This window comes from Hemiscyllium ocellatum, chromosome 33 (genome assembly GCF_020745735.1).
Source record: "Hemiscyllium ocellatum isolate sHemOce1 chromosome 33, sHemOce1.pat.X.cur, whole genome shotgun sequence".
Taxonomy (NCBI): Eukaryota; Metazoa; Chordata; class Chondrichthyes; order Orectolobiformes; family Hemiscylliidae; genus Hemiscyllium; species Hemiscyllium ocellatum.
The window spans coordinates 2,456,454-2,484,282 of NC_083433.1; the positions used below are offsets into that span (position 1 = coordinate 2,456,454).

General features: G+C 47.4%; 1 protein-coding gene across 1 annotated transcript; it reads right to left on the reverse strand.

The window, feature by feature from the left end:
* Window positions 1-2,584: 2,584 nt before the first annotated feature.
* Window positions 2,585-17,880, reverse strand: LOC132831172 (fibroin heavy chain-like). Its single transcript, XM_060849183.1, has 8 exons — window positions 17,820-17,880; window positions 10,676-11,101; window positions 10,324-10,446; window positions 9,727-10,250; window positions 6,985-7,320; window positions 6,877-6,884; window positions 6,310-6,794; window positions 2,585-2,824 (listed from the first exon to the last, which is right to left on the reverse strand). Exons 1-8 carry the CDS (start codon window positions 17,875-17,877, stop codon window positions 2,790-2,792), a joined length of 1,995 nt encoding a protein of 664 aa, XP_060705166.1. The 5' UTR covers window positions 17,878-17,880; the 3' UTR covers window positions 2,585-2,789.
* Window positions 17,881-27,829: the final 9,949 nt, after the last annotated feature.

Sequence of the window (27,829 nt, forward strand, 5' to 3'; positions counted from 1 at the left end):
CTACCCCACACCAATCTCCAAAATGATTCCAGTCGGTGAACTCCTGGAGGTGGGAGGAGGAGAGGGGTGCGTCGAAGGGGTTTGCTATTTTTTCTGATTCCTTCACAGGGTGTGACTGGGTCAGCATTTATTGCCCATCCTTAGTTGCCCCTTGAGAAGGTGGGGGTGAGCTGCTTTCTTGAATCGCTGCAGTCCATGTGCTGCAGGTAAACCCATAATGCCCTTGGGGAGGAAATTCCAGGAATTTGACCTTGTGGCCGTGAAGAAATAAAGATATATTTCCAAGTCAGGATGGTGAGTGGCTCAGAGAAGAACTTTCAGGGAGTGGTGTTCCCATTTATCTGCTGCCCTTTTCCTTCGAGATGGAAGTGGTCATGGGTTTGGAAGGTGCTGTCTGAGGATCTTTGGTGAATTTCTGCAGTGCATCTTGTAGATAATTCACACTGCTGCTGTTGAGTGTCAGTGGTAGAGGGAGTGGATGTTTGTGAATGTGGTGCCAATCAATTGCTTTGTCCTGGATGGTGTCAAGCTTCTTGCGTGTTATTGGGTCTGTTCTCATCCAGGCAAGTGGGGAGTATTCCATCATATTCCTGATTGTGCCTTGTAGATGGTGGACAGGCTTTAGGGAGAAAGTGAGGACTGCAGATGCTGGGGATCAGAGCTTAAAATGTATTGCTGGAAAAGCGCAGCAGGTCAGGCAGCATCCAAGGAGCAGGAGAATCGACGTTTCGGGCATGAGCCCTTCTCCAGGCTTTAGGGAGTCAGAAAGTGAGTTACTCATTGCATTCCTCATTTCTGACCTGTTCTTGTAGCCACTGTATTTAAAAGACGCATTCGTTTGAGTCTTTGGTCAGTGGTAGCCCCTAGGATGTTGATAGTGGGGGATTCAGTGATGCTAACACCATTGAATGTCAAGAGGCGGTAGTTAGATTCTCGCTTATTGGAGATGGTCATAGTCTGGCATTTGTGTGGCATGCATGTTACTTGCCATTTTTCAACCCAAGCCTGGATATTCTACACACCTTGTTTCATTTGAACATGTACTGCTTTAGTGTCTGAGGAGTTGCGAATGGTGCTGAACATTATGCAATCATTGGCAATCATCCCCGCTTCTGACCTTATGATGGAAGGAAGGTCGCTGATGATGTTTGGGCTGAGGACAATGTTTTTTAAGCAGAATTCTGTACAGGTTCTGCCAACTTCAATGATGAATGCTCATGTACTCTTAGGTCTCTCTACGTCTGTTTCCCACTTTAAAATCATAATGTCCAGTTTATACTACCTCTCTCATTCTTCTAATCAATAAATGTCAATTCACAAATCTCTGTATGGAGCCTCATCTGCCACATAAATGTTCTGCTTATGAATTCCTAAAGACTTTTCCCGTCTTGCTCACCTTTTATTGTGTTTCTGAGCTATGGTGCCATTTCCAAACTGATCCCCTGTAACCCCAGGGCCAGGTCCTGTCCAACTCAGTGAGGTTATCCAGGGATTTCGGGTAAAAAATGAGGTCTGCAGATGCTGGAGATCACAGCTGAAAATGTGTTGCTGGTTAAAGCACAGCAGGTTAGGCAGCATCCAAGGAACAGGAAATTCGACGTTTCGGGCATAAGCCCTTCATCAGGAATAGAGCTTCTTCAAGGAAGGCATCCTTGCAAGAGGATTCGCAGTAGTTAAAATCTTCGGGTAAAAAATGAGGTCTGCAGATGCTGGAGATCCCAGCTGAAAATGTGTTGCTGGTTAAAGCACAGCAGGTTAGGCAGCATCCAAGGAACAGGAAATTCGATGTTTCGGGCCAGAGCCCTTCATCAGGAAAGATTCCTGATGAAGGGCTTATGCCCGAAACGTCGAATTTCCTGTTCCTTGGATGCTGCCTAACCTGCTGTGCTTTAACCAGCAACACATTTTCAGCTATCCAGGGAATTCACCAATTCCTATTGGATAACCAGCCATCTTTGGGAGAATTCATCCTCAAAGCTAGACTGATTGTCTTCCGGTCACCTCCCACCCCCCACATACACCTTTTATAAACATGGGCATAATCTCTAGTCCCTCAAATCCTCCAAATGCCTAAACAATTGGAGCCTTGACTATTTCCCTCATCATTCAGGACTTGTTCTCCGCACTCCGTCCCCCTAACCCCTCACTGATTCTGAATTCCCTCCATTACTCCCACTCTCTCACTCACATCCCCTCCCTCCCCAAATTCCACATCTGAACCCCAACCCCAACCCCCACTCTCCCCACATCCACCCACCACAAACAGACGTTTCCTCACAACCTCACTGAGACCATCCAGAGAAAGAGAATCTTCAAAGGCACTGACTTTCCTCTTCCCCACTCACTCCTCATCCCCCCCCCATTTTCCCCAATCCCATTCCCCATTCCCCCCTCCCCCAAATCCTCACGCATTCCACCTTCCCTTACTTCCCCATTGCCTCACTCTGTGTTTGTGGTGAGCTGTTTGCCTCCCCCAGTCTATGGGCAAATGGATTGGTGGGGGATGTGGTGGTAAAGATGAACTCTTGGGGATGGGAGCATCTACAAGAGAGAGCAGAGGGTCTGGTTCACACAAACATCGCTTTATTGCATTGTACACAGGCAGAAGGACCATAACATAGACAGGGATTGCACACATTCCCAGGAGGGATTGACATTCAGGATGAAGCAGATCAAGGGGAACCTGGGATTCACACGACGACCACAAAACTATTAACAACAGCACGCAAGGGGGTGAGAGGTCAGGCACAGACAGAGAGCTGCCTTCTCACCAGCTCCTCACCGTTTGCTTAATTCTTCTTGTTTGATTTCTTTGCTGATTTACCTGCAAGAAAAGAACAGTAGCAATTACAGTGACATTTCAGAAAAGCAGGAAAAGGTCACAGAGGGGAGTTGAGGAGATAGCAGAGGGATTGGGGTCAAGACAAGGAGCAGAAAGATTTCCTGTGTTGTTTAAAGTTGGGAAGAAACTTCACACATTCTCATGTTCAAATCCAGCTCAAATCGTCTGTTGGAAAAGGCACCGAATCTCAGTCTCATTACTCCTTTCTATAGACATGTTACTCTGCTCAGGTATAAAAAGGCAAATTAAAGGAGAGCATTCAGTCACACTCACCTGAACTCACCATTCAAAAAAAGAAGTAAACTGCATTGCTTTAGCATCTTTTATTGTGTCTCAACATAGCCAGTTGCTATTGTTGTAAAGTGGAAATCTGTATTCAGTATTGGGCTGTTCCTCTCACCCCACAGTAACCGTACAATCTGAGTTTCACATCCCCAGAGTATTCCCTCCCCAGGACCCTGGCTTGTTGGAGAGGAGACTCCTAGATTTCATAAACCGTTGCTGTGGTTTCAATTCTTCATCAGTTAGCAAAACCGGAACTTTTCCATTTGGAGCGGGCACTGGAACAGTGAGCAAACGGAGTACCCCAGCAGGAGGGGCAGCTTCAGTAAAGTTAGTTACAACTAACTTTCACTTTCACCAAATTGTTCAATCGAGGAGCTGACTTTGCAAAGAGGGATCTCATGTCCCTACACTCCCTGCCCCTACACTTCTGGCCTGACTCTCTCCCTTCAACTCTCCCTTGCTTTCTCTCTCATATACACACCCTCACCTTCTCTCTATTTCTCTCTTCCCTTTTCTTTCACCTCCTCTCCACTTTTCCCCTCATCTCTCTCACGCCCCTCTCTTCCATCTTGTCTCCCCCATCCCACTATCTCCCACTGCCTCTTTCCACCCTGATCTCTCTTTGTCCAAATCTTTCACACTCTCTCCCTCATCCTATCCTCTCTCACCACCTCTTTCTTCTCCTCCTTCTTTCCTTCCTGCTCCTTCCTGTTCAGCATTCATCAATTATTTGCTGTAGGTTCTCAGCGACCTGCAGTTCAAAGAAGGTTCATTCAGATAAACCTTGGTATGGAGAGATTGTCATATTACCAAAGGCTAAACAGGTTGACACTGCACTCGGTGGAGTTTAGAAGAATGAGAGATGATCTCATTGAAACATATCAGATTCTGAAGGGCCAATACTGAGAGGATGTTTCCCCTCATGGGAGAGTCTAGAACCAGAGGGCACAGCCTCAGGATAAGGGGGCAGCAATTTAAGGCTGAGATGAGGAGGAATTTCTTCTCTCAGAGGATTGTGAATCTTTGGAACTCCTTGTCACAGAGAGCTGTGGGGGCAGAGTCTATGTGTATATTAAGGCTAAGAAAGTTAGATTCTCAGGCAGTCAGGGAATCAAGGGTTATAGGGGGAGGATAGGAAAGTGGATGAGGAAATTTGGATCAGGCAGGATCCTATCCTATCCTGGTGAAGCAGGCTGGAGGGGCCAAGTGGCTTACACCTGTGCAATTGTCTTCTGGTCTTCCTCAATTGTATGAATGATGGAGCAGTTCTCTGGCCATTCCCAGATCTGCCCTGGGAATAATCTCAACCTTTTCCAAGTCAGATTACAAAACCTCATGATGGTGACTGGAAACTGGAACAATCTACTGTAGAAAATATTTTACAGTATTTTTAGAACGTTGCAGGAGCAGAATTGTCTTTTGGACTTTTGGGGGACAATGGGAAGTTCAAACTCATTCCTGAATGAAAAGTTCCAAGAGCTGGAGAGAGAGAGCCCAGGATTGGTGGTTGGGAGAGAATCAGTAAACCAATTGCCCAATGCTATCTCTGAGGTCAGGCTGGAACCAAATTGTCTGAGGGGATCAGGGAGGATCCAGTCGTTTTCTTTAACATTGCTGGCTATGGAGATTGTGAGATTGTTGAGAGATTGTGTGGGAAAACTGAGGTAGAGGGAGTACAGAGGAAGCTTGGTGTCCTTGTGGATGAATCACAAAAAGTTGGTTTGCAGGTGCAGCAGGTAATTAAGAAGGCAAATGGAATATTGTCCTTCAATGCAAAGGGATGGAGTATAAAAACAGGGAGGTTATGCTGTAGCTGTATAGGGTGAGAACAAGGCGACAATTGGAGTACTGTGTCCAGTTTTGGTCTCCTTACTTGAGAAAGGATTACTGGCACTGGAGGGTCTGCAGAGGATGTTCACTAGGTTGATCATGGAGTTGAGAAGGTCAACTTATAGGAGACAATGAGTAGACTGGGACTATTCTCATTGGAATTTAGAAGAATAAGGGGGGAATCTTATAGAAACATAAAATTGTGAAAGAAATAGATAAGATCCAAACAGAGAGCCTGTTTCCACTGGCTCAAAGAAGAGGGAGCAGGTTTAGGACTGAGTTGAGGAGGAACGTCTTCTCCCAATGGGTTGAGATTCTGTGGAATTCCCTGCTCAGTGAAGCAGTTGAAGCTGCCTCATTGAATTTTTTTAAAGTAAAAGATAAATTTTTGAACAGTAAATAAATTAATGAATACGATGAGTGGGCATGTAAATGGATCTATGTCCATGAAGAGATCAGCCATGATCTTATTGAATGGTGGAACAAGCTCAAAGGGCCAAATGGCCTATTCCTGCTCCTAGTTATTATGTTCTTAGGAGTGATGAAGATGAGGTGAATTTCTGGATTAGACAACAACATTAGTGAATGTTCTTTGGTCTAACCCTTTTACCCTGAGATCGGGAAATGTCCCTGTCTCCACCTTAATCTGAAAATGAGTTTCTAAAATGTCCTCTATTCTGCCAATTGCTCACTCTCAGTTGTTGAAGATTGGATATACCATTCTGCAGGCAATTCACCTATTCTAGGCATCACAGTAAAGCTCAATCCTTTCTTTCATTCAACGAATAAATAAAAGAATGAATAAATCCCACTCCCTGCCTCCCAACCCTCTTACTCCCCTGCCCCTCTCCACCACCCACACTCCCTGCCCCTTTCGACCCACATCCCTCCCCCTTCTCATCCCTCCTGACATTACCTTTTACCCCTTGGGGCAGAGAGGGCTCCCCAAGACCCTGATAAGGGAATGATTCCCTTGAGTGGCTCATTCATGTGGAGAGCAATTGGAGGAACCCGCCATGAGGCTAGAGGTGCTACTGCCCTCTCTGTCTCTCTCCATCTCTCCCTGAGCCCCTTCACCTTTCTCTATCTCTGTAACTTTACTGTATTCTAGTGAGAGTCAGCACCTTCAGGAACTGTATCCCAGTGAGAATCAGCCCCTTCAGGAACTGTATCCCAGTGACAATCAGCCCCTTCAGGAACTGTATCCCAGTGAGAAACTGCAATTTCAATGACCTCAGCAATAAATGTTAATGGCTATATCATTATATGTTTGCTTTTAAATAACATGATGTAAGTTTCCCATTATGTATGATTGTATAAGCTATCTAATGAAATGAAAGAATGTACTCAACCAGAATTACTGTTTCCGTTGGAGTCGCTGGAATCACTGGAGTCACTGGAATCACTGGAGTCATCTGAGTCACTGGAATCACTGGAGTCATCTGAGTCACTGGAGTCATCTGAGTCACTGGAATCACTGGAGTCATCTGAATCACTGGAATCACCTGAGTCACTGGAATCTTTGGAGTCACTAGAGTCATCGGAGCTGTCGGAATCATCGGAGTCACTGGAATCATCGGAGTCACTTGAATCATCTGAGTCACTGGAATCACTGGAGTCATCAGAATCACTGGAGTCATCAGAGTCGCTGGAGTCACTGGAATCACTGGAGTCATCAGAGTCGCTGGAATCACTGGAGTCATCAGAGTCACTGGAGTCATCAGAGTCACTGGAATCACTGGAATCATCAGACTCACTGGAGTCATCAGAGTCACTGGAATCACTGGAGTCATCAGAGTCACTGGAGTCATCAGAGTCACTGGAATCGCTGGAGTCACTGGAATCATCAGAGTCGCTAGAGTCACTGGAATCATCAGAGTCACTGGAATCGCTGGAGTCACTGGAATCATCAGAGTCACTGGAATCGCTGGAGTCACTGGAATCATCAGAATCACTGGAATCATCAGAGTCACTGGAGTCACTGGAATCATCAGAGTCACTAGAATCACTGGAATCATCAGAGTCACTGGAATCATCAGAGTCACTGGAGTCACTGGAATCATCAGAGTCACTAGAATCACTGGAATCATCAGAATCACTGGAATCACTGGAGTCATCAGAGTCACTGGAGTCACTAGAATCACTGGAGTCACTGGAATCATCAGAGTCACTGGAGTCACTAGAATCACTGGAGTCACTGGAATCATCAGAGTCACTGGAGTCATCACTGTCACTGCTATCACTTGAGTTGCTGGAGTCACTACTATCACTAGAACTACTGGAATCACTGCTGTCGCTGGAGTCACTGGATTCGCTAGAACTACTGGAATCACTGGAGTCACTGGAATCATCAGCTCCAGCACCTACAGAACGACAGCAAGCAAATTTTAGATGATAATATATTTCAAGGTGGTAATTAGTCAAAATAGATGTACGTTCCTTGCGTTTTGGAGACCGACCTATACGGTTTAAAAGTCAGCCCAACAGCAGAGTTGGATTAAACAAAGAAAGAATCAACTCCTCAGCCCACTCAGACATCGAGGTCTGTCCATTTCTTCAACCTTCACATGGAGAGCTCAATTCCTGCCTCAGGAACAGGACACCCAGCCTCACGGGAGCTCAGGGAGTCCCTGACCTCTACGGGATTTTGGAGCCTGAGGTCTGGAACCTGAGGCCTCTGAGTCCTCAATATCCATGGCAACATCTGGCTGTCACACCCAGAAAAGCTGCATGCTCACAGACTGACAGCACCAGCCTTTTTCTTGCATGTTAACAGCCATGCTTTCAGCTGCCTGGAACCCTGGGCTCTGGAATTCCCCCAGCCCACCTTAGGAAGGTCCCTTTGGTCTCCCTTTTTTTTAACAACAAGTTATTAAGTTAGCTTTTTACTTGATTTCAGAACCTTTTTTAAAAAAATGAATACAAAATTCACCACCTGCCGCAGGATTTGATCCCTTGTAGCCCAGAACATTAGCCCTGGGGGCTTTGGATGACTGGCCCAGGGACATTACTGTGATGCTGTGCCCTCCCCATGTCTCCTCGAAATTCCTTCACCATTCCCCCCCCAACCCAACAAGACCCCTCAACTTTCATCTCCCTGATGTCACTGGATAGTTCACCCCCTGCCATTCTCCCTTCCTTCACTCTAACCAATCAACTGACATCTCTTTGAAGGACAAACCCATTCGTAAATGGTAGCCCCCCTCCCCCCCAGCCCCCAATGAGGCAGCACTAGGTAAAGGAAGATTGGCTTGCGTTGACTTTGAATTTCCTTCAATCTAAATATAAAGTACGCTGCCACAAACAGAACAGGAGGCCTTTTGGCCCACTCTGCTTGTGCCAACTCTCTAAAATGGGATTCCAACAGTCCCACACACTCTACACTTTCTCTACAGCTCCCTTTGCAATCCTTCCCCAATTCCCATTTCTAAATCTTTATTGAATCTGCTTCACTCTCCTTTCAGGCAGCATATTCCAGATCTCAACAACTCTTGCAGGTTGGCACAGTGGCTCAGTGCTTAGCACTGCTGCCTCACAGTGCCAGGGACCCAGGTTTGATATCGAAGGGGAGGAAGACATGGTAAGAGACAGAGAGGGCTTCCAGCTTCTTGCTGTTATCAGATTATATTTCTATTTTATTCTTACAGACCTACTGCTCAAATGCAGCTGGTGAAATATAGTTCAGTCTGTATTTTGGAGTCTAGCTCCATTTCGATTTGCACGATGGTTAGCACTGCTGCCTCACATCGCCAGGGTTTGATTCCACCCTCATGTGACTGTTTGTGTGAACATTCACCCTATGGGTTTCCTCTGGGTGCACCAGTTTTCTCCCACAGTCCAAAGATGTGCAGGTTAGATGGATTGGCCATGGGAACTTGTCCCATAGTATTCAGTGATGTGCAGGCTAGGTGGGTTAGGCATGGGAAATGCAGGGTTACAGGGATGGGGTGGGCCTGGGTGGGATGCTCGTCAGACAGTCAGTGTGGACTTGATGGGCCAAATGGCCTGCTTCCATACTGTAGGGATTCTATGATTCTAGCTTGCTGTATAAAACAACAATCACTCATCTCCTGCCTCACTTGTTATAAAATTGCACATTCTTTCTCATTGGGGAGTCTGATGTTCCAGGATGCAGCAGTGAATGCTGGTGCACATAAATGTCAATGCATGATCAAGAGTGGGGTTTGGGTATTTCAGAGCATCATGTTGTTTGAGAGAGTTGGGAGAAGGTTGTAGACAATGGCATCAAAGCTGAATGCTAAACAGAAGTGAAGTTTCAATGATGAGATGTCTTTCTTTCCCTTCAATTGGGCATTTACAGGATCTTCCAAATTCAGCTGGACCAGATGCTTTGCTTCTGTAGATCAACTCCAGTGGAGCCAAATGTCTCCCCCCACCCTCACCCTCACCCTTGGAGATGTCCCCACATTAGGCCCACAATGGTCTGTCCTGAATATTCCTCAATGTTTCCTGGGATTACTGGCAGGGACAAGCTTCTCACTTTATGGAATTACCCCTGAACCTCATCAGTGACTCCTCCTCTGGCTCATTCTGCTGAAGCTCTATGTTCTTAGGTGTCTGTCCTCTCTCTTAGCAGTCACTGAATTCCAACACTCAACTATTGCCATGGGCTGACTGGCCAAGAGACATCTCCATTTCGAACAACATTTCTGTGAGTGTTTTGAGAATTATTACTTTTCTATTACAATCAGTAAGGATTTAACCTGACTCTTGTGAAAAGAATAGGAAAGGAAATGAAAAACACATACCTCCATTCCCATTGCCATTTCCAGCTCCTTTCCCATGACCATTCTGGTATCCCTTGGCATCTCCGATGCTGAGTCCATTCCCATTTCTTTTCCCATTTCCGTTTCCATCTCCATTACCGTTTCCATTCCCGTGTCCGTTTCCATTTCCATTCTTGCCTCCATTCCCATTTCCATTCCCGTGCCCATTCCCATTTCCATTCTTGTCTCCATTCCCATTTCCATTCCCATTTCCATTCTTGCCTCCATTCCCATTTCCATTCCCGTGCCCATTCCCATTTCCATTCTTGTCTCCATTCCCATTTCCATTCCCATTTCCATTCTTGTCTCCATTTCCATTTCCATTCCAGTGCCCATTCCCATTTCCATTCTTATCTCCATTTCCATTCCAGTGCCCATTCCCATTTCCATTCCTGTGTCCATTTCCATTTTTGTCTCCATTCCCATTTCCATTCCCGTATCCATTCCCATTTCCAACACCATGTCCATTCCCATTGCCATTCCTGCCTCCATTCCCATTTCCATTTCTGAATCCATTACCATTGCCGTTCCCGTATCCATTCCTGTCTCCATTTCTGTGCCCATTCCCATATCCGTTACCACCTCCATTCCCATGTCCTTTCCCATTTCCGTATCCGTATCCATTCTCATATCCAACTTCATTTTTGTGCCCGTTCCCAGCCCCATGGTCATTTCCATTCCAATCACCATTTCCGTTGGCCTCTGAAATAGAAGAGGACATCATTTTGGAATTGAAGGTTATTTAAACACCAGCAGCACAGTATTTTGTAAATTTATGGCATGTATTTGGTATGCATGGTTCTGCCATTGCGTGAAAACTCAGAAGCAGTCAGCACTACATTAAGGTCCTGTTGACATGCCCAATACAGCGAGTCATATCCTAATAACAGATTCTAAAGAAACTTTGAGAAAATTATTTGTGTGCACTCACCATTGCTGTCACTGTCATCACTGTCGCTGCTTTCATCTTCGTGTCCATTCTCATAACCATTCTCATCACCATTGCCGTAACCGTTGTCATAACCATTATCATATGTGTTATAACCGCCGTCATAGCCATTGTCATGTCCATTACCGTATCCATTATCATAGCCACTGTCGTAGCCATTGTCATGTCCATTGCCGTATCCATTATCATAGCCACTGTCATAGCCATTGTCATGTCCATTGCCGTATCCATTATCATAGCCACTGTCGTAGCCGTTGTCATAGCCGTTGCCATACCCATAGCCGTACCCATTGTACCCATTACCGTATGCTTTGCCATACTCATCGCTGTCGTCACTGTTGCCACCATTTCTGCCCCATTCGCGGCTGCTGCTCTCGGCACTGCGCCGAACCACAGCATGTCCAAGGTCTGAAACCAAACAGAGGAACGTCAGAGGTGTGGCTCTAACAGCTACAATTAGCTTTCCGCAACCTTGTGGCCCCATCAGAGCCAGTTGAGCCAGTCACATTCCAGTGTTACTACTTAACTGCAATCTCAATTAATGAGCAGCACAATCCACAACCTGTTTCTGATTATTGCTGGCTACCATAGTCTGGGCTGTTACTAGCCATGTCCAGAGAAAGGTTCATTTGACTGAACCTGGATACAGAGAGACTGTCTTCTGAGTTGGTTGGGTCTATACTCACTGGAGTTTAGAAGGATGCGAGGTGATCTTATTGAAACATACAAGATTCCTGAGGATCTGTCAGGGTAGAAGCTAAAAGCAGGAGTCTAGGACCAGAGGGCAACAGAGTAAGTGGTTACCCAGTTAAAACAGAGATGAGGAGGAATTTTTTCTCTCAGATGGGAGTGATTCTGTGGAATTCTTTAACCGCAGAGGGCTATCAAGGTTGAGTCAAGGCTGAGAGAGAGATTTTTAACCAGGATGGGAATCGAGGGTTATGGGGAAAAGGAAGCAGAGTGGAGTTAAAGATGATCAGATCAGCCATGGTGTCATTGAACATTGACGCAGATTCAATGGGCTGAATGGCCTATATCTGCTTCTGTATCTTAAGTCATTATAGTGTTAGAACACCATTATCCATTATCCCAAGGAAATCTGTGCGTGTGTGTAATCACATCAATATCATCCTGGAGTTTTAGATAATTGAGGTTTTGATCTGAGTGAGGTTTTGAAAATTATCAAAGAACTAAATAGGACTAATAGCGAAAAATCCTTTTCTCAGAGAAAGGACTCCAAAGGAAGAGGATCATCACATTAGGGTGAGAGGCAAGTATTTAGTCGTGAAATCAGGAAGTGCTTCCCACAGAGTGGTATTTGAGAATCTGATCCCTGCTCCTCCAAAAATAACAAGCAACTGATTGTGGAGAGAGAGAGAGAGATGAAGCCTACAATCCCAGAATCAGTAGATCTATGACTGACTTGGGTATAGAGGATAATTGAACAAAGGAAAGTGAAATTGAGATACAGGAAAGTCTTGTCTAACTCTAACTCAGCATGATTACACACACGCACAGATATCCTTGGGATAATGGATAATGGTGTTCTAACACTATAATGACTTAAGATACAGAAGCAGATATAGGCCATTCAGCCCATTGAGTCTGCATCAATGTTCAATGACACCATGGCTGATCTGATCATCTTTAACTCCACTCTGCTTCCTTTTCCCCATAACCCTCGATTCCCATCCTGGTTAAAAATCTCTCTCTCAGCCTTGACTCAACCTTGATAGCCCTCTGCGGTTAAAGAATTCCACAGAATCACTCCCATCTGAGAGAAAAAATTCCTCCTCATCTCTGTTTTAACTGGGTAACCACTTACTCTGTTGCCCTCTGGTCCTAGACTCCTGCTTTTAGCTTCTACCCTGACAGATCCTCAGGAATGTGGGTTTTGCTCACCTTGAAAATGGTGAAAGGGGCGAAACAGGCTGTGTGGGTTGAATGGTCTTCTTCTCTTCTAATGTTAAGATCCTACTGCAATGATTCTGTGCAGTATGATGGCTAACAAGCCATGGACCCAGGTTCAATTCCAGCCTCAGCTGACTGTCTTTGTGGAGCTTGCATGTTCTCCCTGTGTCTGCATGGGTTTCCTTCCACAGTCCAGAGATATGCAGATTAAGGTGGATTGGCTGTTGGAAATGTAGGGTCTGTGGGTGGATGGTCCTTGGAGTGTTGGTGTGGACATGATAGGCTGAATGGCCTGTATTCACACTGTAAGGATTCTTTTTGTTGTGGTTCTGTTCGCCGAGCTGGGAGTTTTTGTTGCAAAAACTCGGCTCGGCGAACAGAACCACAACAACGAGCACCCGAGCTACATATCTTCTCACAAACTTTGAGGATTTTTTTTTGTTTTTGCTGTCTTGATGGTTCCCTTTATGGTAGACATAGGCAACATTTCAAACTCTCTACCGTCATCACTTTCAGACCCACTCCCCATCTCTGGATCATGCTCTCAGACTTTTAATTTGTTTTCAATCAAAATGTTTTGATTCGACAATGTGATGCGGACAACTGATTCACTCAAGCCGTATGTGTGTGTTTGTTTAAGTATGTTTATTTGTGTGTGGGTGTATGTCTGTATTTGTATGTGTCTTTGTCTGTATTTGTGAGTGTTTGTGTACATTAGGGTGGTTTAAACCTCAGTGGATCCACAGTTGGAGTTCTGTGGTCAGTATGTGACTCCATACTGGGTGATGGATGTTGTGTTAGAGATGGAGGGGGTCTGGGAGGGCAATGGACAAAAGGAAAGGTTGGGGGCTGTTGGAAGCAGATTGTGTGGTAGGAGCAGGGGGATGGATGTGGCAGAAGTGTTTCAGATTCTGAAGAGATGTGGCAATGTAAGGAAAACCACCAGATTTTTTGCAGATTGAAGAGTGTTGGGTGAGAAGATTCCAGTGGAACATTAAGGGAGGTTTGAGGCAGAAAACAGAAAGAAATCTTTCCTCCCTCAAGTTTCTGAAGCTGTGATACCTCTAAAGGAGACTGAAACAACTAAGAACAGGTTAGAAAGCCAACTGTGAGGCATGGCAATGAGAGGAACAGAGTGTATGTGGGATCCTCATGAACTGGATAGGGATTATGCATGAATGAATAAAGAAATACTTACTTCAGTGGTACTGATCAAAGGCTGCACTGTGGGATCAGGCATGGCTGGCTCACTTTGTGTCAAGGTTAGAGTGGTGCTGGAGAAGCACAGCAGGTCAGGCAGAATCCAAGGAGCAGGAAACATTGACGTTTTGGCCGAAACATCGATTTTTCCAGCTCCTCAGATGCTGCCTGACCTGCTGTGCGTCTCCAGCACCACTCTAATCTTGACTCTGATATCCAGCATCTGCAATATCCACTTCCATCTGGCTTATTTTGTGTTTGGCACAGACATAGATGGCAGATTGGCCAGTTTCAGTGCTGTTACCATTCTGTGATGGGACTGGCTGTATGGACCGATGTGGTTCCAGAGGTTAACCAGGGTCCTGGGGAGACCATGATCCCTGGGACAATGATCTAGTGCGAGTGGTACACACCAGAAAGATTGCTCAACCAATTGAAAACTTTCCTCAGATACCCTCTGATAGTGCGGCACTCCCTCAGCACCGACCCCTCCCGCCGACGGTGCGGCACTCCCTCAGCACTGACCCTCCGACAGTGCGGCACTCCCTCAGCACTGACCCTTCGACAGTGCGGCACTCCCTCAGCACTGACCCTCCGACAGTGCGGCACTCCCTCAGCACTGACCCTTCGACAGTGCGGCACTCCCTCAGCACTGACCCTTTGACAGTGCGGCACTCCCTCAGCACTGACCCTCCGACAGTGCGGCACTCCCTCAGCACTGATTCTTCAACAGTGCGGCTCTCCCACCACACTGACCCACTGACAGTGCCACATTCCCTCAGCACTGACCCCCTGTCAATGCAGCACTCCCTCAGCCCTAACCCACTGACAGTGCTGCACTCCCTTCGCATTGACCCTCTGACAGTGCAGTACTCCCTCAGCACTGACCATCTGTCAGCGCGGCACATCCTTGGTGCTGATCCTCCGACAGTGCGGCCCTTGCTCAGTACTGACCCTCCAACAGTGCAGTGCTCTCTCAGCACTGACCCTCTGACTGCGGTGATCACTCAGCACTGACCCTCCAAAAACGTGGCGCTCCCTCTGCAATGTCTCAGGAGTGTAATTTCTGAATTTTGTCTGTGGTCTGTGGACTGTTACTCGAATGCATTAACTTTGTGGGAGATAGTTTAGGCAGCTCCAGTCTGATGAACAGCTGAGTGACAGTCTCCTGGGAGCTGGTGAATCTGGAGACTTCCACTGGAGGTTAAAGGGGAGTGTGGTCAGTCCCCGGCTGGACGGTTTGAAGTTGCTGATATGTGATGTTGAAGTGGGGCAGATGACAGCAGATCAGGGCCCTCTAATGGGCCAGTTTTCTCCTCAATGAATCCATATATTTATTTAGGGCCTTTAACTGAGTGATACCGTCAGACTAATTCCTGAAATGAGCGGATTACCTGATGAGGAAAGGCAAATCAGGATGGGCCCTGTATCCTCGGGAGTTTAGAAGAGTCAGGTGACTTAAATGAAACATCCAAGATCCTGAGGGGAGTTCACCGGGTGGAAAGGATGTTTCCTCTTCTGGGACAATCTATGGAGACTCTTGTGAGTGTCACGGTGGCTCAGTGATTAGCATTGCTGCCTCACAGCACCTGGGACCCAAGTTCAATTCCACCCTCAGGTGACTGTGTAGAATTTATTTATTCTCCCCATGTCTGTGTGGGTTTCTTCTGAGTGCTCTGGATTCCTCCCATGGTCCAAAGATGCGCAGGTTCAGTGAATTAGCCATGCTGAAGTGCTCATAGTGTTCAGAGATGTGCAGGCTATGTGGGTTAGCCATGGGGGAATGCAGGATTACAGGGATAGGGAAGGGATTCTCTTCAGAGGGTCTGTTTGGACTTGATGGGTAGAATGGCCTGCTTCCACAGAGTAAGGATTGTGTGATGTAGGGGTCTCTGTTTAAAACTAAGGGAGCACCTATTCAAAACAGAGAGGAGGAAATAGGAAATGTTCTCTCAGAGGGTTGAGAAACTTTGGAATTCCCTTCTTCAAAAGGCAGTGACTGCAGAATCTCTAAACATTTTGGTGGGCAAGGGAGATAGATACTTGATGGCAATGGGGAGGAAGGTTATCAGGGATATGCAGGAATGTAGAGTTGAGGTTAAAATCAGATGGGGCAGCAGGTTTGAAAGGCCTGAGTGGCCTCCTCTTGGTCCTGGGTTGTAAATGTCTCTATTCTCTTCACTGAGTGTAATCGGATTTTTAAGAATTAGCCCAAAATCCCCAAAACAGACTTTAGGAGAGACGACCAAACTTCTGGTCATGGCAGTGTTTATGTGGAGCATCATCAATGGGAGAGGAGATGTGGAGGGAGGAATTCTGCAGTTGCTGCTCAGCATGGGGTGAGGTGGCATTCAGAGGTGGAGCACAGTCATGGAGAATTCAGAAGGTTCCACAACTCTGCCAGGTCGCCAGAAACCTACAACACTCAAATATTATACAAGCTCTCCTTACTAGTTAATCAGTGACGCTGGATCAATATTCTTTAACCCTCCCTAACAGCATTCTGGGTGGCCCTACAGCATATGGACTGCAAAGATTCGAGAAGTCTGCTCACCACCACCTTCTCAAGGGGGCAACAAGGGACAGGCAATAAACGGTGGGCCCAGTCAGCAAAGCCCATGAATGATTTTTTTTAAAACCCAGTAATGGTACCAAGGGCTTATCTTCCTATTGCTGTCTGAATTAGTGAGACCATAAGACATAGGGGCAGAAGTAGGCTATTCAGCCCATCAAATCTACTCCACTAAGCAATGAGATCATGGCCGATCCAATAATCCTCAACTTCACTGTCCTGCCTTTTCCCCATGATCCTCAATTCCTTTCCTGATTAAAACTCTGTCCACCTTAGCCTCGGATATTCTTAATGACCTAGCCTCAACAGCCCTCATGATAATGAGAAGACCATAAGGTTGCAATGCTTTATTGAGCCAGACAGAATGGAGCAACAGGGCAGGAGGGGGAGCAATCACTAAGCTTCTCTTTCCTCTATATTCATTTTTTTGACCTCCATCCATTCCCTCTCTCTCCTAATCTCTATCCATTCCCTTCTCCTGCTTTCTATACATTCCCTTTCTCCTGACCTCCATCCGTTCCCTCTCTCCTGATCTCTAACTATTCCTGTCTTGGTTGCTCTCCAACAATCTGCTTGTGAGTTTCAGATGCTGAGCTTGGATGATGTAGATTAGTTGCGATGCTCTGTGTGGTTCAATAGCCCGCTAATGGCCACAGCCTGCACTTTGACCCAGGGAGAGTCACTAGGCACCATCCCTGTCAGTCTCCATGGCCTTGGCGTCCCATTTAGAACCAATACGTTCTGAATTGAACAAAACTCGGGGAGTGAATTGCATGTGCCTGGAAAGTATTGAATTAAATGTTTGCGATCAAAGGGATTGAGGTGAGCACCCAGAGCTATGCCTCTGTGATGTTACTGAATGATAATTTCTCAGGCAGTGCCAATAGAAAGTGATCGGATTGCATGTCAAACACTCATTACAGACTCCAAATCAAACTCTTACTCCCACATGACATTTGTCCGTCACCATTTGGGACCATTCAATTATTTTAGATTGGAGATTTTCCAAGGGACAAAGTCAACTTCCTCACTCTCAGATTCGCTCAATAACTCCTACACCAAGGCATGAGATGCCAAGCCATTCAGGACTTTGCCTCCAAACTCTTCCTGCTGTTAATCTGATTCATGTCTGGGTAAACGTCTAACAATCTTGTACAAACATTGCCAGTTTTCCACGGCTAACTCTGTAAATAGTCTTCGCAAAGCTACAACTCGTAAAGGGGCAATTTCCAACCTGTCTCTCCCATGGGTTTGTAAATGCACATGCAACTCACAAGGTGCACCTTTGCATTGACAGTGGTCAATCAAGGCAGTTTCCCAACATCCTGGACAACCGCACCCCGCTAGGGCCACGGTGGGTAACCCACAATTGGGCGATGTGCCAATCACTCAGATACAGCTTCTGGGTGGGGAGAGAAATCAATTGGAAATGAGGGTACTCACGTCGACATTGACACACAGCGAACAGACCAAGCAGGGCAAGGAAGAGTAACGTCTTCATTGTCTCTGTCTCTTTCTCTCTGGTCTTCTTGCTCAATCAGAGATGGGCAGTGTTCAGAGTTCTGAGGGTTCAGGGCAGACGTCTCGCCATTTATACTCTACCAGTTCACAGATGCTCATTGACACAGGGTGGGTCACGTGCCACTTGTGGCTAGAGAATCCCGGAGGCGGAAGGACTGTGGTTTGCCACAGCAACAGGCATTCCAAAAAATCCCAAATGCTAGCTGGTAATGATAGGCTTGCGAGAATCAGTCTGATCACCAGCTCCCAGGGAGAAACAAGTGGCCAGGCTGAAATTAACGAGGACAGTCAACCAACACACTCATTGTGTTGTTTTAAGAGTCTGTGAATTTCCATTGTTTAAATTTCAGGCACATCATTTCATCGAAACAGCCTGAAACACCTGATCGGGTTAAATACCTGTTACCTCATATTCCATGCAGAGCCCCTCAGTACTGACCCTCCAACAATGTGACAATCCCTAGGTACTGATTGTCTGACAGTGTGGAACTCAGTCAGTATTGGCCTTCTGACACTGCAGTACTCATTCAGCACTGACCATGTGACAGTGCGGCACTTCTTCAGCACTGACCATCTGACAGAGCGGCAGTCCCTCAGTACTGATCTTCCTACAGTGCAGAACTTTGTCAGTACTTATCCTGCAACAGTGTTGTACTTTCATTACTAACCCTGTGAGATTTAGGTATGTCCCTCAGCACAGATCTTCAAAAGTGATACACTCCCACAGTGCTGACCCTGTGACAGTGCGGTGCTCCCTCAGCACTGACCCTCATACGGTGTGGCACTCCCTCATTACTGACTCTCCAATAGTGCAGCCCTCCCTTAGTAATGAGCTTCCAACAGTGCAGCACTGTCTCAGCGCAGACCGTCCGACTGTGCAGCACTCCTTCAGCACTGACCCTCCAACAGTGCAGCGCTCCCTCAGCACTGACCCTCCAATAGTGCGGCACTCCCTCAGCACTGGCCCTCCAACAGTGTGGCACTCCCTCAGCACTGGCTCTCCAACAGTGCGGCATTCCCTCAGCACTGACCTTCATACAGTGTGGCACTCCCTCATTACTGACCCTTCAATAGTGCAGCCCTCCCTTAGTAATGAGCTTCCAACAGTGCAGCACTGTCTCAGCGCTGACCCATTGACAGTGCAGCACTCCTTCAGCGCTGACCCTCCGACAGTGCGGCACTCCCTCAGCACTGACCCTCCGACAGTGCTGCACTCCCATAGCACTGGCCCTCTGACAGTGCAGCGCTCCCTCAGCACTGACCCTCCAACAGTGCGGCAGTCCCTCAGCACTGACCTTCCAACAGTGCGGCACTCTCTCGGCACTGACCCTCGTACAGTACAGCATTCCCTCAGCACTGACTCTCCAATAGTGCAGCACTCCCTCAACACTGACTCTCCAACAGTGCGGCACTCCCTCAGCACTGACCCTCCAATAGTGCAGCAGTCGCTCAGCACTGACCCTTTGACAGTGCGGCACTCCCTCTGCACTGGCTCTGTGTCATTGTGGCACTTCCTCAACACTGACCCTCCAACAGTGCAGTACTCCCTCAGTACCTACCCTACAACAGTGTAGCACTCCTTCAGCACTGACCCTCCAACAGTGCAGCACCCTCTCAGTACTGACCCTCCAATAGTGCAGTCCTCAGCACTGACCATCCGACAGTATGGCACTCACTCAGCACTGACCCTCTCACAGTGCAGCACTCCCTTAGCACTGACTCTCTGACAGTGCAGCACTCCCTCAGTATCAACCCTCCCACAGTGCAGCACTCCGTCAGCACCGACCCTCCCTCAGTGCAGCACTTCCTCAGCACTGACCCTCCGACAGTACAGAACTCCCTCAGCACTGACCCTCCAACAGTGCAGCAGTCCCTCAGGACCCAAGTAACAACTAGTGTCACACCATTCAGTTTCAAGTCCCACTTCAGAACATTGCAATACTTTAATTTATGTTCCTCCATTGGACGGTAGCAGGGCTATGACTGGACAATGGTCAGGAGTCACTGCCTGATAGTCAGGGAGTCATGGGATGCTGATCAGTGTAACACTACGTTGGCCAGGTGGTCACTGGGAAATGGTCACGGGGCCACTGGGCGATGGTCAGGGGGTCACTAGATATTGGTCAGTAGGTCACTGGGTGTTGGTCAGTGGGTCACTGGGTGTTGGTCAGGGGATCACCAGATAATGGTCAGTAGGTCATTGGGTGTTGGTCAGTGGGTCACTGGGTGTTGGTCAATAGGTCACTGGGTATTGGTCTTTGGGTCACTGGGCAATTATCAGAGGGTCACTGGGTGATGGTCAGTGGGCAGTCGTCAGTGGATGCTGGTCCAGAGCAAGAGCCTGTCTGGTTTGCTTCAATCTCCACTGTGCCTGGCTGAGTTTGGGAAAGCTGAGCTGTGTCAGTTCTCTCCGAGCAGGAATTGAACCTGAAATATTGGCCTCTGCAGGTGGATCTTACACCCAGCACAGAGTCACTGCACAATCTGTGTAATCATATTCCAGAGACTAATTCTTATTTTTTTGTTTTAAATGAGAGGCTTTGAGTTTTTGAGCTGATTAGAAGGTTGAGTATGCTGAAAATGACAGAGTGGTGACTTCCTGAGGTTAGCTGGGACTCTGTGTTTAGTTACAGTCAAATTATAACTGCAGCATTTCGGAAACCGCAGTTACTCTGGCTGTGAGAAACACTCAGAGCTGCCGGTAGGTTAACACTTTCTCCACACTCTCACACTGAAGTGATTCCTTCACTGAGCATGAAGAGCTGGAATCAAACCTGACAATCATTTCAAGAAAAAAAGAAGTGTCCTCTCTCCACGTGCAGGAATGATTGTGGATGGATTTATATTTCTGTAATAGAGAGGGACTGGACTTGGGCAAGTACAATGCAGACATTGAGTAGAGCAATATGGGAATGAATGAGACTGAAGCTGTCTCTGATATATTCACCTGATCCCCTTTTTTAACTGTACCAGATTGGAGGGAGCTGAAACAGACGCTGGAGGAGGGTAGACACATTGCCAAGGGGGAAGCTGGTTAAAGACATGTGAAGATTAGATTACTTACAGTGTGGAAACAGGCCCTTCGGCCCAACAAGTCCACACCGACCCGCCGAAGCGCAACCCACCCATACCCCTACATTTACCCCTTACCCCTTACCACTATGGGCAATTTAGAATGGCCAATTCACCTGACCCGCACATCTTTGGACTGTGGGAGGAAACCGGAGCACCCGGAGGAAACCCACGCAGACACGGGGAGAACGTGCAAACTCCACACAGTCAGTCGCCTGAGTCGGGAACTGAACCCGGGTCTCCAGGCGCTGTGAGGCAGCAGTGCTAACCACTGTGCCACCGTGCCGCCCACGGTGCTGAAAGAGGAATAGAAAAGTATAATTATGGGATGAAATGTGGAGGGAACAGGAGGAGATTCGCAAGAGCTAGCATGGACTAGTAGGGCTGAATGGACAGTTTCTGGAAAGTCTATGTGCAGTTGGATGAGCAGCTTAAGTCTGAAGTTAGGAATAGTGACAGCACAAGGGATGGCAATCACGGAGTCTATACATTAAGGGAGTGCCGCACTGTCATAGGGGCAGTGCAGAGGGAGTGCCGCATTGTCAGAGGGTCAGTGCTGAGGAAGTGCCGCACTGTTGGAGGGTCAGTGCTAAGGGACTGCTGCACTGTCAGAGGGTCAGTCCTGAGGTAATGCCGCACTGTCAGAGGGTCAGTGCTGAGGGAATGCTGCACTGTTGGAGGGTCAGTGTTGAGTGAGTGCCGTACCTTCGGAGGGTCAGTGCTGAAGGAGTGCTACACTGTCAGAGGGTCAGTGCTGAAGGAGTGCCACACTGTCAGAGGGTCAGTACTAAGGGAGCACTGCACTGTCGGAGGGTCAATGCTGAGGGAGAGTTGCACTATGGGAGGGTCAGTGCTGAGGAAGTGCCGCACTGCCGAAGGGTCAGCGCTGAGGGACTGCTGTACTGTCGGAGGGTCAGTGGAGTTCTCCTGTAACCTTGGGGCCATTATATTTTCATAATACACAGCAGTAAAACCGAATTTCTGATTATTGCCTGGCCCCTGTTTGTGGGATCTTGTTGTCTACACCTTAATCCTTGTGCTTCCCATATCTGTAACTGTCAGTGCTCAAATGACTCTAAAGTGCCTTGGGACTCAAGGTCTTTTTTCCCACTAGCTGGCCATGAACAGTTCAGTTCTCACCTTCCTGTTCTGGTGACAATAGTCTTGGGATCCCATTAATATGGGCATCTCGGAACAATTATTATTAGAGTCATACAGTCATAGAGATGTACAACATGGAAACAGATCCTTCAGTCCAAATTGTCCATGCCAACCTGATATCCCAAATTAATCTAATCCCATTTGCCAGCAAATGGTCCTTCTCCCTCTTCACCCTTCCTATTCATCCACATGCCTTTTAAATGTTGTAATTGTACCAACCACCATGCAAGTCATTCCATACACACACCACTCTCTGCGTGAAAAAGTTGCCCCTTAGGTCCCTTTTAAATCTTGCCCCTCTCAAACCTACACCCTCTGGTTTTGGATTCCCTCACCTCGGAGAAAATACCTTGTCTATTTACTCTATCCATGGCCCTCATGATGTTGTAAACCTCTATAAAGGTCACCCCTCAGCCTCTAGAGAAAACAGTCCCAGCCTATTCAGGCTCTCCATATAGCTCAAACTGTCCAAAGCTGGCAACATCGTGCTAAATCCTTTCTGAAAATTTTCAAGTTTTAAGGCTTTTTCCTATAGCAGGGGAACCAGAATTGTTGTTCGGTAACAGAGTCCATTAGAATGAGACCTATTTTGATGAGTGAGTGAGCAAGTGGATTTGGAAGGGTTCAGTGATACCTTATTCTTGAGTATCTGCCCTCCTGCTGAAGGAATATTTGTCACAGGAACAATTATAACTTAGTTTGTTGTTGTTTCCTCATCTGTAATTTATTTCCACAAACTGCAAGGCCTTTTTTCTTCCTGAGGAGTTTGCCAACCTGCAATGATGTACTCAGTTCAGACATTGTGTTTTCCATGGGGGCCCTGCTGGGGAGAGAGAGAGAGAGAGAGAGGCAGACGCTGGAGTTAGTTTGGCTACGAAATGACCGTGTCTGCAGCTGCCTGTGTGAGGAGAGAGTTATAAATACTGAGCTGCCTCAGTCAGTAACTGTGTAGCAGAGCTGACTGGAGTGAGTGCTGTCAGAGAACAAGAGGGGGTCAGATGGTTTGTGAGTATCCCACCCAGAAGCACGATATGTAACGTCTTCAGATCTCTTTAAATGTTCTCAATTTTTGCTAGTCATGGGATGTGGGTGTTCCAGACTGGGTCAGCATCTATTGCCTGTCTCTCATTGCCCCTTAGAAGGTGAGGGTGAGCTGCTTTCGAGAACGGCTGCAGTCTATTGTTGTGGGCTGACCCACAATGCCATTAGGAAGGAGTTCCAGGATTTTGACCCAGCAACACTGAAGAAGCGGCGTTATATTTCCAAGTCAGGATGGTCAGATGCACCTTTTATTAATTCCTTCTGAGCTGCAGAGTTACCCAGCAATGCTTCAGTTATACAATTCGCATCGTTATTATCAAATCTCTTTGTGACTTCATCCCCGGAATCTCAGCCCTCCGTTATCTCTGCACCTCTTCAGGCTGGCCTCGCGTATCACAATGAATTTCATTTGCGCCTTTGCAAGCAGTTGCCTGAGCCCTGGGATTCCCTCTGAAAACCTCTCCTCCCTTCTCTCTCTCTGTCTCTCTAAACTTCTCCTCCCTTCTCTGTAAACCTCTCCTTCTTCCTTTCTCTCTCTTCTTCTTTTTTAAGATGGATCTTAAAATCAACCTCATTGACTGACATTTATGACCCAGTGACTCTCAGCCTCTGTGCATAGGTCTGTATGAAATCCATTGACAGTGGAATGGCAGAGTAACCTCAGTGAGAGACCCCAGCTCCCCCAGCTCCAGCCAGATAGGAGCACCTTCCCAGGGTGGAGGCCTTTCTACAGAGTCAGATGCTCCCTGAGAGGATGGCTGGAGGTTGAGGGGCGATAAAGACTTAAATCCACAGAGGAGCTGTAATGGCAGCGATGGGCCATTTGGGAAGCACTAACAGAGGCAGAGGCTGGTGGTTGATGTTGGCGGTGACTGGATAAAGGGGGAAGGGGCAGATCTTACCCAGCTCATTCTGCAATTGATTCTCAACACCATCCTCTTCCTCAGCATCTGCCCAAAGACTGCTCAGGCCTCCAGCTTCCAGGAGGGGTAGGTCAAAGAGGCCAACCTGGAATCCCCTGGACCAGAGCAAGAATCAAATTCAATGCGCTGCCACCTTGAATTATCCAGTATCTCCCCCCAGGCTCTGAGTTGCTGACTTACCTGTATGTTGTATTCTGGATTTATAGCTAGTGGTGGCAGAGACCGCAAATTCCTCTTCATCAAGCAGCTAACCAGGGACCATTCTCAATGCCTGCCATTGGCGAACATTAGAAGGATTTATAAATTGACCACATTATGAACACACCTTTCTTGTCTGAAGTGGGATTCATCGAACATAGAACAGTACAGCATAGGGATAGGCCATCCGGCCCATAATGCTGTACCGAACATGACGCCAAATTAAACTCATCCCTTCAGTCTGCCCTTGGTTTATATCCCTCCATTTCTTGTCTATTCATGTGCTTATCTAAAAGTCTCGTAAAAATCCCTATCGTATCTGCCTCCACCACCCCTGGCTGTGTGTTCCAGACTCCTACGATTCTCTGTGTAAAAACTTGTCCCTCACAGCTCCTTTGAACTTTCCCCCTCTCCCCTTAAATACATGCACCCTAGTGTTAGACACTTCATCTCTATGAAACAGATTCTGACCATCAACCCTATCTATGCATCTCATAATTTTATAGATTTTTATCAAGTCTCCCCTCAGCCTTCACTGCTCCAAAGAAAACAAGCCAAATTTTTCTAGCCTTATAGCTCATACCCTCTAATCCAGGAAGCATCCTAGTAAACCTCTTCTACACCATCTCTAAAGCCTCCACATCCTTGCTGTAATGTGGCAACACATTACTCCAAGTTTGGCCTAATCAGTCTTATAAAGAGGCTGCATGATATCCTGACCCTTGTACTCAATTCCCTGACCAATAAAGGCAAGCATGCCATACACCTTTACCACCCAAACTATTTGCTACTTTCAGGGAGCTATGGACTTGAACCCCCAAGATCCCTCTGTGCATCAATGCTGTTCAGGGTCCTGCTATTTACTGTATACCTTTCCTTAACACTTATCCGGATAAACTTCATTTGCTATTTCTTCACCCATATCTGCAACTGATCTGTATCCCTTGACAACCTTCTACACGATCCATAACTCCACTGATGTTTGTATCATTTACAAACTTACTATCCCACCCATCTACATTTTCACCCAAGTCATTTGTATACTCACACAAAGCAAATGCTCCAGTATTGATCCCTGTGGGACACCACTAGTCACGGACCTCCAGCCTGAAAAACACTCTTCCATCACCACCCTCTACCTTCTATGGGCAAGCCAATTCTGAATCCAAATGACCAAATCACTATGGAACCCATGCATCCTAATCTTCTGGATGAGTCTACCATGAGGAACCTTATTGAAAGCCTTACTAAACTCCATGTAGACAACATTGAGCAGCTTCATCATCTCTTTGAAAAATTTGTTCAAGTTAGTAAGACATGATCTGCCCTGCACAAAGCCATGCTCACTGTCCCTATTGGGCCACGCTTTTCCAAATGCACATAAATCCTATCCCTAAGAATTCTCTCCAGTAAGTTCCTAACCACTGATGAAAGACTCACTGTCTATAATTTCCTGGATTGTCTCTGTTTCCCTCTTGAACAGAAGAACAGCATTTGCTATTTGCTAGTCATCTGGGACCGCTCCAGTGGCTAGCAAGGATACAAAGATCTTGGTTAAGGCCCCAATAATCTCCTCTCTTGCCCCTTTCAAAAACCTGGGCTGAATCCCATCAGGCTCTGGGGATTTATCTACCTTAATGCTCTTCAAGAGACCCAGCACCACTTCTTTCTTGATTTCAAAATGCACTAGCATATTAGCAGGGTCCACACCAATCTCATGACCCTCCATAACCTTTTCCTGGGTGAATACCGAAGCAAAGTATTCATTTAGAATTTCATTGTGTGCCTCTAAGCACAAGTACTCTTCTTTATCTTTGAGTGATCCTACCCTCTCCCTAGTAATCCTCTTTTTAATGTGTGTATAAAACGCCTTGGCATTCTCTTGAACCCTACATGCCAATGTTATTTCATGACCCCCTTCTTGCTCTTCTAATTCTCTGCTTGAGTTCCCTGAAGCTTCTGGTTCAGAGGCAGGGGCACTACTCACTGCCTCCTACCAGCCCCCACCCACCCAAATCTGAAACTCACCCCAGGGGCTGCACTAATTGCAGTTCAAAATCGTCCATTTATAGGGCCTGAGATTTACCACTAGCTGAATTTTAATCAATCTGCCTCTTCTTCTACAAACTGCACAGAGAGTTTTAACTCTTTTTAACTGGCTACTGCTGTTAGTTTTTGACAATGGGGCACATTTGACACTGGCAGAGTATTTGTGACATTTCCTACTGCAAGGACATATTCTGGGCTGGTGATAACAACCCTGCCTGCATTTTACTTGGGAACACAGTGTGAGTTGCAGTTAGATGCCATCTGCCATAAGAACTCCAGTGCTGCAGTGCCAGTAACAGTATCTCGGGGCTTGAAGGTTTGGGTTCAGGCACCATTTCAGAGGTGTTAAACACCATGCCCCATCATCACAGGCTGATGCAAGACTGTTTACAGGATGTCTGTAGGTAAGGCAGATGTTGGTACTGGGTACTGGGTGAACACATTCCTGCTGCTGTGCTCTCTGCCACTTTACACTCTTTGCAGCAACTTATATCTCTCAAGGTCCCAGGCTGAGGGGAAACTGCCCCGTGCAGCTTGGAATTCTGTCCAGCTGGATATACTTACGGGAGGCCCAGCTCTGTGCAGGAACGTGAAACAGGATGACCGACCCACATTTCACAATGTGTCAATGTAAGAGCTGCCACATTGAAGAGTACACAGAGTTAGCACAGGACCCAGGTAAACACTCACAATGCCATACTAAGGGAGTGCCACACTGTTGGAGAGTCAGTGCTGATGGAGTGGAGCATTGTCGGAGGAGTTAGTGCTGCACTGTCAGAGGGTCAGTGCTGAGGGAGTGCTGCACTGTCAGAGGGTCAGTACTGCGGGAGTGCTGCACAGTCAGAAGGTCAATGCTGGGGGAGTGCCGCACTGTCGGAGGGTCAGTGCTGAGGGAGTGCCGCACTGTCGAGGGTCAGTGCTGGGAGAGCCCCGCACTGTTGGAGAGTCGGTGCTGAGGGAGTGCCGCACTGTCGGAGGGTCAGTGCTGAGGGAGTGCCGCACTGTCGGAGGGTCAGTGCTGAGGGAGTGCCGCACTGTCAGAGGGTCAGTGCTGGGGGAGTGCGGCACTGTCGGAGGGTCAGTGCTGGGGGAGCCCCGCACTGTTGGAGGGTCGGTGCTGAGGGAGTGTCGCACTGTCGGAGGGTCAGTGCTGAGGGAGTGCCGCACTGTCGGAGGGTCAATGCTGGGGGAGTGCCGCACTGTCGGAGGGTCAGTGCTGGGGGAGTGTCGCACTGTCGGAAGGTCAGTGCTGGGGGAGCCCCGCACTGTTGGAGGGTCGGTGCTGAGGGAGTGCCGCACTGTCGTAGGGTCAGTGCTGAGGGAGTGCCGCACTGTCATAGGGTCAGTGCTGAGGGAGTGCCGCACTGTCGGAGGGTCAGTGCTGGGGGAGTGCCGCACTGTCGGAGGGTCAATGCTGAGGGAGTGCCGCACTGTCATAGGGTCAGTGCTGAGGGAGTGCCGCACTGTCGGAGGGTCAGTGCTGGGGGA